Source organism: Melanotaenia boesemani, chromosome 9, assembly GCF_017639745.1.
Source record: "Melanotaenia boesemani isolate fMelBoe1 chromosome 9, fMelBoe1.pri, whole genome shotgun sequence".
Lineage (NCBI taxonomy): Eukaryota > Metazoa > Chordata > Actinopteri > Atheriniformes > Melanotaeniidae > Melanotaenia > Melanotaenia boesemani.
Genome location: NC_055690.1, coordinates 9,737,794 through 9,748,944, shown reverse-complemented (window position 1 = coordinate 9,748,944; position 11,151 = coordinate 9,737,794). Strand labels below are relative to the sequence as shown.

General features: G+C 40.2%; 1 protein-coding gene across 2 annotated transcripts; it reads right to left on the bottom strand.

Moving 5' to 3' along the window:
• Positions 1 to 157: 157 nt before the first annotated feature.
• On the bottom strand, positions 158 to 9,750 carry zgc:154093 (uncharacterized protein LOC777623 homolog). Of its 2 annotated transcripts, none has more exons than XM_041994576.1 (2): positions 9,575 to 9,750; positions 158 to 3,290 (listed from the first exon to the last, which is right to left on the bottom strand). In XM_041994576.1, the coding sequence occupies exon 2, from the start codon at positions 2,830 to 2,832 to the stop codon at positions 1,924 to 1,926; it is 909 nt and encodes a 302-aa protein (XP_041850510.1). In that variant the 5' UTR covers positions 2,833 to 3,290; positions 9,575 to 9,750; the 3' UTR covers positions 158 to 1,923. The 2 variants fall into 2 exon arrangements, with proteins under 2 accessions (XP_041850510.1, XP_041850511.1); XM_041994577.1 differs by having other exon boundaries at positions 9,579 to 9,750.
• Between the last annotated feature and the right edge of the window lie 1,401 nt (positions 9,751 to 11,151).

Genomic DNA, 11,151 nt, shown 5'->3' with positions numbered 1-11,151 from the left:
TCTTTGTTGTTGTTTTTTGTTTGTTTGTTTGTTTTTGTTTTTTTTTTCTTTCCCTGCACCTTGCTGTAATGTTTTTATGTTTTATGTAAAGCACTTTGAATTGTCTTGTACATGAAATGTGCTATACAAATAAATTTGCCTTGCCTTTGCCTACTACTAGAGGACAGTAAAACAATGACTAATAAAGTGTAGTTTTCTCAATAACCAAACAAGCCTTAACAGTTTGACACAGTAAGTTTCCCATCAGATATAATTGGGGAAAAATACAAATAATCCACCTCTCCACTTTTTTTTTTTTTTTTTTTTTCCAACTTTCTGGACTAATAGGATCGTGACTGTGTTGTTCAATTCCATGCACACTTGGCATGTGATTCAAGACACTGCTGTTTACTTTGTCCAAATAACATCAGCCAAGGTCTCAAAAACAGTATGTATAAAATGTTATACATCAGGCATTAAGGGGTTAAATGCAGAAATACTCTGTCCAGTTAATTCTTTCTGACTGAGAAAAGCAGTCGCATTTACTTGATCGGACTGATTTATCTGAGCTTGTCAGTCATATCACAGATATTTAAGTTACTCTTTAAAAACTTTGTGTTATGCAGTATTTCCTTACCTCCATTCAGTGAGCCTCCCTGTAAGTTGCTTTAAATCCCCTTAAGGAGGCTAGCTTTACACAATGAAAACCTCTGGAATAAACTACAGTGCATCATGCAGGGTTACATACTAATATAACTAAATGCATGCCTGTAATACTTCTAATTAAAACATGACCTCCCTCTCTGTAATGTTCAATATCTGTGGTATTTCAGGAATGTTGTAGTTACCTGGCCTCTTATTGAGGTTTGAAACCCTCAATATGTGTTTATGTGTTAGATAAACTCTCCATGACACAAGTTTTTATTTATAAGAAACATTTCATTCATAAGTTTACAGAAGTATATACAGCATAAATGACATTTGAATAATAGGCTACTGTGATAATGCAGACAGTGAACATTAAGGAGGCAGATAGCGAGCCTCAAAGAGGAGGAAAGAATTCCTTCTTAAAAAGACCAGTATCTGAAAATGAACTAAAAGCAGCATTTTCTTACACTTTTTTCACCACGGAGAATAAATGTCCTGAGTTTCCCTCTGTTTTTTTTTTAAGAAATGGAATAAAAGAAATCTGCCAGTGAAAAACTGGTGGTGCTGTCCACAAAAGCAACAATAGATGGTGGATTTAGACTGAAGTCTGTAACAGAACAAAAATAAAATCAGCAGTTCTTCAGCTGGCACTGAAACATTACACAAAGGTTTACTCCACGAAAAAAGTCCTGGACAGATCACTGCATGCAGCATGAAACTATCTGCAGGTCAGCTTTGTCTGAATCAGGAAGGCTAATTTTAACTCTACTGCATAAATGGCTGCCCAGTGTTAAAATAATTAATGACTGTGCAGCTGTTTATTTTGCCAGGTCAGTCTGGAGTCATTTATAACTGACTGGCATTTTGTTAACCATTAACAAGCAGAGAAGGGAGCAGCATAAATCTGCAGCGCTGCTCAGATTAACAGGTGAAACAGTGCAGATAGAGGCAAACTTGTGTCCAAAGAGAAAATTGAATTTCCAGGTTCATGCTGACGTTTATGCTTCATGATATTGGGTGTGAGGTTCAGCTTTGATGAAGGCTCCAAAGGACCAGCCTGTTGCCTTGGCTGTTGTCATGTAAAGCAGCAATGTTCTTGCACTTAACAGTAAAGTCCACCTCTACTCTTTCAGCTTTTTACTACTATGAAAACTCAGCTGTGAAGTGCTAACGTTTTCTACACCCTCCTTTGTCCGTCCCTCCAACTTTTGTCCACATTCAGTATCAACACAAAAACAAATGAAAGATATATTTAAACATGTATAAAAATATCTGTCACATTAATCGTTTCATTGTTCACAGCTCACAGCGGTCGTCCTCAGTTTTGTAACGGTCCATGATACTTAGGACGTCCTCTAGGATGGACGGGCCCAGATCTAAGTCCAACCTGGCCATGGAGTCGGACCTTGACACGCTGGATGAGGATGTGAGGCTGATGGGGTGGAAGCCAGCGCAGGGCGACTCGCTGCGTTCGCTCCTCAGATCCTCATTGCTCAGGCCGGCATCAGAGTCCAGGCTGAGGCCCCGGCGAATGTCCAGGGGCCCGCAGGTCTCTGACATGGAGTCCTCAGAGGAGACTTCTGAGAAGGAACCGGAAGAAGGGACGAGCTTGTGGATGGCGGGGGGCAGGGAGATGTCTCGGCAGGGTTCTGATGCCAAACAGCCCACCACTCCGTTCTCACTGAGTGACAGAGACGGGCGCTGCTGGCTGTCTATGGCGCTGCAGCCGTTGGCCCGTTGGTGGCTCATCGGAGGCTGCTGAGACAGCATAGAGGGAGGGGAGGGGTCGTCAAGGTGGAGGCGAGGCGGTTTGGGCGGAGCCTGTTCGTGGGCCATGAACACCGGCATGGAGATGGTGGTCTTCAGCAGGCCGTTGGAGGAATGTTGGTAATGGAAACCATTGTAGGCGTAGTTGTGTGCTTCCTGTTTTGCAGTGAAGCTGTCGCCCACCCGTCTCTCCACGCTGTGAGAGCGTAAGTGGCCATTCTCCATCCGACTCAGAGATGGCAGCATGTCCATCTTCCCCTGGAGGAAAGCTACGTCTCCAAACATGTCACCCTCTCCTTCAGGTCCCACATGTGCGCTGTGACGAACGTCACCCAGCGGGGGGCTGATCATGTCACCTGAGAGGACATCCCGAAGCTTCAGCTTCTTTCCCTTTTTGGGAGTTGTAGTTTTTAGGTACATGGGTGTTTTTGCCGGCATCTTGCTTCTGAAAAGTTGATGTGAGGCGATTTCAATCTTTGGGTCAGAGCAGAGGTCTGGTCCACTCGGCGGGTCTGGGAAGCTCCTCAGTCGTGACTAAAAGCAGCAGGAGAAACTCAGCTTTTTCCACAGCAATTCAGTCTGGGTTGCTTCTCCAAGTGCGCATGCACGTATTTAGGTCACTCAGTGTAGCAATAGCAACCCTGGGGGTTGAGCTTCACGCTGACATGTGACTCAGAGGAAGAAGAAGGCCTTGACCTCAGATCAGCTCCCTCTGTCTTTCTTTCATACACAGAAAAGCCATATCCAAGCAAACACTGTGTCCTTGCTTTTATTCCTGCTCAAGCTGAAGGGAAGAAGAATGTGATCTCTGGCAGCCCTGCCGTCTGCTGTCGGGCCGGGCCGGTCCTCTGAGTTCTGTAGAAACTTCAGGAATGTGACATCAAAACACTGGAGATCTGTGAAGGGAAACGAGAGAAAGGGAGTCAAATGGAAGCTTAAAAGGATGAAGAGAGAAGGAAAACCACAAGGAGATAGATGGGGCAGAGGAGAAGGGTGGGAGCAGGAGCTGGGGGAGAGGAATGAAAGCAGGGGGAGATTTACAACCTTCCCTTCAGAGCTGGAGGACATATGATCGAAAACACTCCAAGAATCCTCCCTAGTGTTTGCTCAGCAGGGTCTGCCTGCCCCAAACTCTCTGAAAATGTGTGAGTAAGTGAAAGTCAGTCCCAAAGACCCTCAGCTTCACCAACTGTTGCTTTAAAAGCTTTTGGCTTCATTTGTGGACATCCTGTTATCAGTGACAAATTTTAAACTGTACTTCCCGAGACAAACTCATGGGTGACGCCTGAGGCAGAACAGATTTTGTGATGGATCATCCAAACGTCCCTGTTGTTGTATAACTCTTTAAAAGTGAAGGTTTCATGCTGAGGTTTATCTCAGAAGGGAAGTCGATTTTCTGACTTTTCATTAAAACTTAAAAAGAAAAGACAAAGGCAACATTAGAAAATTTTTCACTGATTAGTTCCATAAAACAGTTTTCGCAGGTTTTTGGGCAAAAAAGGGCCAAATGGTTGTTTTGGGTTAAATCCTTCATCAACTGTCTTTAAAGTTTCAGATTTATTACTTGCAGTTCTTTTCTAAAGGATTTCACAGCTCACTGATTTACAATTCAAAATTTCTGTGCAGACTAAAATGTTTTAAAGTCCTAGAATGAGTTTTCATGCACAGCTACATCATATTCTGGCCTCCATCACATGACAGTGGCATCTGAAATGCTGCTGTGAATATTCACACAGAGGTATGTTCAGGTTACATTGCACTGGTGAAAGCATCACAGAGACAAATGTGAGCAAAGACGTACAAAACTGCTTTTTTCTTCTGTTTGAATCTAATATTTTGGGGATAAATTAGAAAGGATGATGCTGAAGGTTGAAATATTTGTAAAGATTAAAGTCAAAGAAGTATTTGAATTCAGTAAATCGCAGATTTTCTTCTCTTTGGTCTCATTTCTTTGAAAATCCTCCTTCACCAGCTCTTCACTAACTTCGAGACAAACTGCAGTATTTGTATGTTTGCTTGAATCTTTTTGCAACCTGCTTTGCTCACCAGATCATCACTTGTAAGACAACTTGCAGCTCTCGGGATTTTAAATATTGCTAAGTGGACACACCCTGAAAGAATATGAATAATGTTATAAAAATGCTTGTGAAAGAACGGCAATACATGCCATGACTCGTCACGAAGCCTTTAAGCAATTCTAAAGAAAATTACAAAAAGACAGGAAGTGCTGCGATTTTAGATATTTACAGTCTTGTGGGAATGTAGACCTAATAGTTTAATACTTTAAAGCTCATATTATTGCTTTAATAAGTTTAATCGTAGTTAACCTCTACAGCTTCCAGTAAATTCTCATTTCTGTTCAAAATGTAGGAAATTTGACTTCCATCACTTTTTTGAATGTGTTTTTATTTATTATAATAACATATATAAGTTATTTTAAAGTATTAGACTGTTTTTTCAGTCCCTTTTTTTTTGTGTGTTTTGGACCTTTTGCATCCTCAGATCTTATTTAAAGTTTATTCAAACAACTCCTCAGTATAACCAGATTAATGTCTCTCTCAGTCAAAGAAATTCATTGGTGCACCAATTATTACACAGGAATAGGAAACAGAAATGAGCAGGAACATCTGCAAAGTATCAGCTTCATAAGCGGAGTGACTTCTGTGTGATAATACTTGCTGTTTTATCATTATCGCCCCGTTAAATAATCAGCATGAGACATGGATAAGCGCAGACTGGATGACCTCGTGCCTCCTCTGCATTAAAGAGCTGAGTAACCGTCCTGGCAGCGCAGGGCAGACGCGGCTCCAGCTGAGGGATTGCAGCATCAGATCGATCAGTCAGACGTTTACAGTACGTCTGCGGTAATCAGCTCTGCTCTGACTCGGCTGTGACTTGATAATCACACGTCTCAAGTGGCTGTATATGTCTGTCTGTCCTAAATGGGGAGATATCCAGACCAGACGGCTTCAGACAAAATGTTGCAGCTGACAAAGTGACAACAGGCCGCGCACTTTGTATTTTCTGCCACGCTCGCATCGTGTCTCTCCGATAGTGTCAGTTTGTGTCTATTCAAAAAGTCTAAATGTTTATTGAGCAGACATTCAAAGTGCTCCTTTGATCCATTTAGAATTTAAAAATAGCCTATACTGGAATGATAACTAATAATCAAAATTGCACTGCTAAAGATCAAGATGTTCATACTGTACAAAATGTACAGGAGCATTCAGCTCTGAGCAACCTCAAAGGGTTGTAGGAATAACTTTAAAAAAAAAGGTCCTAATAAAGTTGTCTTACTATTCTATCACTGTACAGAACTGTTTGTAAAAACTAGGAGAAGAGTTTAACAAGGGCAATTTCAGAGTGCGTTCTATCTAATTACCAGCAGGGGGCGACAATAGACTACAAGACTAATGAAAATTACTTCTATTAGTCAATATAAAGAAGTTAATGGTCTTAATGGTTAGTTTACAGTCTTATTTGTGAAGAATCAAACAGAAGCTACAGCAGGGTATGTTGTAGGATGGAGATGTGTCATGATTAACAAGCCTCAACCAAATTAATGAGCACACATCCCATGGCTCTTAGTTATCTAAAAACAACATTGGCACTTCATTCATGCGTTTTAAACAAAAATCATCGAATGGATGAATGACGCTGGCTGCATGCTTCATTTATTACTGTCTAAAAGATCAACCCAGGTTCAGCATGTGGACCAAACTGCTCTGTTACAAATAAAAGCTTTAAGTGTCTGGAAAGCAAAGTCAACACATTTTGGGGATTTGAATGAAGGACAATATAAAACATAAATGAGGAATTTAAGCTGCTCAGTTTTAACCTTACAGCCATTATTGTAAAATGAATGAGCTTTCTGCTGTGGACCAATGAAGCTTTGACACTTTTGTTATGAGACTTGATTAAAATAATACTTAAACAGGTTTGAGCAGAAAAGACTAAATAGTTTGACCTGATATTTGGAATGATGATGAGAATTAATCTGTAAAAACATAACATAGTTTATACTCTACTTAGATGTTCAGAACTTATCCTTCAAGGTACCTTTAACTATTAAATGTAGAGGAGAAAAACTTTGATATTGCTTTAGATAAACAGCGAATCATTAAAGCTTTAGTTAAGATAACAGGGGATTTGTTTAGAAACAAAATTGATGAGAATAAACTGACAGTACAGTGAGGAATTGATGGTCTTCTGAGTTATTCTGAGGTTTCTGGAACATACTTTACAACACATGTTATCACAGAACACTGCTGACTGTCTGCATGAATCTATGCAACAGGGCTGATTTTTCCACAGTCAGATATCTTAAATATGGTTATCTTTAAGGTCACTCTGACCCTCCAACACTGCAGACATCCATCAATCATGAACAAGAAACAAACCAAAGCAGCAAATCTCTCCATCTGAAGAACATCTGAGCTGCACATTTATTAAAAGTGACATCTTAAACAGCAGCGCAGTCTACTGTAAGCTGCTTTAATTTGATAAAGAATAAGACATTCACTGGTCAGCCCTCATTTCAACACAAAAAGCAATTATAGTGATCCACAACATGTTCAAACAAAGTGACGGAATAAATGAATCATGCAGGTGTATTAACAAACTATCCTTTAAAGAGGGGGCGGATGTGCACTGTTGGACTCATAAAGTCCACAAAACACAGCCAGACTTACAAGTAACAGTTCTAAAACCACAACAATGCAAATACAACAGTAATGGTAATACCAGTGGAGAACTGGACCAGCCAGATCTGGTTCAGAGTGGCGCAGCAACACCACTAATTAAATACTGAAACTGCAGTTTTTCCAGTGTTTGTGATTCAGTTTGGTCCTACTTTCTAAAAAAGATTGAAAATGTATTTATACTGATTCCCTTATAGTCAAAATATCAGATAACAATAATAAAACAGAAGACTCATCCACTCAGTTGATATAAATAAAGACAAACTTCAAACCGCTCTACTGTTGCTCAGCCAAACTGAATCATTGCTCCGCAATCACAATGTTTATGTCACGTTTTAAAAAATCTTGATCGTCTATTAAAAGCGTAAGTAATGTTAATAAAGGGAAAGCTGCTGTCCATATTCTAAAGTATTGCTAAAATTTTGCACAGGAGGTTAATCGAGATGTTTAAGTTATAATCTGTAATTGACTTTTAAACTGAGAAGAGGATGAAGAGGATCTTTCCTTTTATCAGGGAGGAAATTTAATCACTGGGGATTTGTGAACACACTCGTGTTCAGGAGTGAATCAGGTTAAAATATAATTAGTACACAGTAAACTACATATAATATAAGCAATTCCAAAGTTTCCAAAAGATCAGCCTTCAGATTGTAACTGTTACCTTTATTGGCCAAAGCAAACATTTTACTGTCAGAAATGCTTAGAGTTATAATACCTCACATACACAGATACAAACACACTGGGGATTGTAAAGATTCAAAGAGGCATGACTTATGTCCTTCTTAGAGTTCAGCCATTCAGTTTTACTTTCTTGGACCTGTAACATAAACCAAAGCTCGATTGCCCACCACCCTGAGGTCAAGTCTTAACTGTCCAGCAGGCCTCTGAAGAAGAGACCAAAAAGAAAAAGAAAGTTTTAGATTACCTCATACTTATAGAGGGAGGAAATATTTCAGACTGAAAGTGGGAGTTTCATTGCTTTGTGCTTCACCTTCCTGGAAGCTGGAATTTGGGACACTGCTGATGATGCAACCGACCACAGAGGAGTCTGATCTGACATCTGTTTCTGCTCTCAGGCTCCATTTGTTTCCTGGCTCCACTAAACGCGCCAGCGAGCCACCCGCGAGCCCTGTCATCTTATGTGACAAACACTTACAGCGAACACGCCTGAACGCGGTGTTGCTTTCATTGTTGTTTTCCCCGGCAGGCTCCCGCGTAATTGCGCACAGCAGTCGAGTGTTGACCAAAAGCATCCAGCCAGTCTGCTAATCCCCCTGTTTTTACCCTTAAAGTAAAGCTGATTTCGATGTTAAATAGATGTTTTCCGCCCCGAGGTTTCCCCCATGCCTTGTTTATGCAACTTACTGATGACAAATGTTGAAAAGTGCATTAATCTTGATCTTTTGGTTCAACCCCCTACTGCCCTTAAAGACGTTTAACTCATATAGATTCAGGCCTAATGTTCCTTCTCACGGCCAGTTGAAGATGTGACTCATTTCTCGGTTGTTGCAAACTGGGTTTTACTGGACTGAGAACAGGTTTTGTGTTTCCTTTACGCTCTCTAAGCTTCATTACCTTAATACAGGTTGTTGAATAAGAAAATCTGGACAAAAGAGGTGAGTTGAAGAAACAAAGTAGCTGATTAACTCGCTCACTGTCCAGGATGTTTCTTACGTAACTGAAGATCAACGCAAGCCCTCCAGAAGACTTCAGCTGTTTGAAGTCAGGGAACAACCTCCCTCTTTCAGTTAAATCCATGCTGTCACATTTACAGAACAAGATATGCGGCTGCTCTGGATGGATCTGACTCACCAGCGTAAATTTAACATTGTGTAATATTTCACAGTCACCATCATTCAGAGCCTTTAACATCCGTGTCAACCAGATTTTACAACACTTAATCTGCTTAAAAATTAGATCATCTCAGTCCAGATGGGCTGAGATCGTCTATTATAGTCTAGACTGTCACTGTCCTACGAGACACTGTCCTACAGAAATGTACCACTTAAATATGTTTGTGTGTGTTTTAAAGGGCGACACCAAGAAAGTTATTTAAATAGCTACAAAAACCATCAATAATGTGTACAAGACTGATACTGTGAGCACAGCTGAATCTAAAAGTGAAAAATGTGAAAAAGGTGTATTGTTTCTTTTTTTCTACTCTAATTCAACACAACAAACTGCGCACGTTGCGCACGTTGAAAGCAAAGGGAGTGTCTCACACACACACACACACACCCTCACACACACACACACACGCACACACACACACACACGCACACACAATGCATGGCCAAAGCTTTATGTTGACAAATAAAGCGTTACAGTAGTCAGTTTAGCTCTTTTTGTTGTCTACATAATGGAAAACAATGAGCCTATTCAGCAGGTAAGCAGCAGCCACCAACAATAACTCACCACATTTTAACGTGTCAAAATTTAAAAAGCACCCCCAAATAAATCAATGTGCAGAAGATATGTACCTACGGAATGAAGAGTCGTTCGGTTATTCTCCTGGAGATAAAATCTTTGTAGTTTCAGTCGTACAGTCCACCGACACAGAGCTGAGATTCAGGGACAGTAGCTAAACCTCTTACAGGCTGGTTCTTATTTCTGTCTCTGGAGCGCTGTGGACGGAGAAAGTTAAGGGGGATCAGCTTCTCACCCGAATGAGAAACTGTCAAAGCCAAGAGACAAAAACTACAAACAACTTCCGGTTATGAGCTTCAAAATAAAATGTTCAACCCCAGTTTGCCAAGTTTTTTTTTTTGCCCGTTGCTATGTAACCTTTCTAATACAATCTAAATGATTTTAATTCGTTTAACTTTTTGTTACACAATACATTTAATTTAATGTTTTCTTTTTATCTAGCCGTACAGTTGCTTCACAGACGAGATATTTTAGGTTTAATTCTGAAGGATGAATGTCTTTATTCCCTGTTGACTCCGATTTACAATCACAGACATAGCAGACCTCGCCATAGATAACCTGTAGAGAGTGTCTTTAAATTATCTCTGACAATCAAACTTTTTATTTTCGCTCTAGGATCAATTAGGTTTTTTGTATTTTTTGTGTGTTTTTTTTTTTTTTTTTGTATTTTTTTTCCAATTAATTTATTTAGATACAAAGGGTCAGAAAGGCTCAGATTATGAAGAAATTACAAATTATTCATGGAACTCTCCATGAAAGACAAATGAAACTGCCTCTTCTAATACAGCGCCTCTGGCAGTCTCTTTGATCACCAGGTGTGAAGCAGTTAAAAGTCACGAGGCAACAAACATAACAGTAACCAGCCAATGAGAAAAAGTTTGACCTCTAGTTGAAATGTATCATGTGATGGCTTTTCACTATTATAGTTAATTTTTACTCACTGCTGCCCTTTGGGCAGCTTTGTCAGTTGGCTACATGTAAAACTGCTCCATCAATCTTTCAGACTACCAGTTCAAGTCTCTCAAGCAGTTACACACCCATCTTGGTGGCGATGTCTTGCTGCGACTGACGTCTTGCAGGTGTGGAAAGCTCTGTTGTTCAGTATGATTAGCTGCAGGAATGGACCACAGACCTGCTGCAGTGGTCAAACTAGTAAAGACTGGTAGAGACTAGACTACAGTCTAGACTCAGAAACTAGGAACAGGCACAGATGCCTCACCAGATTCTCTCAGAAATGACTTGTGAGGGGAATAAGTGTCGGGCTACTTTAGAAAAGTCTTTGCAATCTGCAGATTTAAGCATGTTTGATGCTAGGGATAAATCTAAGTTGATTCAGGATTGTATCGTGCATTTTCCAGACAAAAACAAATGCTGAAATCACAACTTCTAAATATCTGCGCCTGTTTAGAGCAGCAGTATCTGGGTCAGTTTTACACAACATTTGATTTATTTTTCCCACAGAGTCAGAAAGTCTGTGCATTAAAGGGAATAATTGTGCATTTAAATTTCCCCTCAAATGTTTATTGCCAACTCAGTTGCAGTTTGCTGGAGCTTGGAATCACACTCTGGTGGCCTCATCAGGGTCGGTGCTGAGCATAATTAATATGAGGTAATGAGGACTTAACAAATG

Bases quoted from the DNA above. Each gene is read 5' to 3' on its own strand.
- zgc:154093 (XM_041994576.1), bottom strand. From the start codon at position 2,832: ATGCCGGCAAAAACACCCATGTACCTAAAAACTACAACTCCCAAAAAG.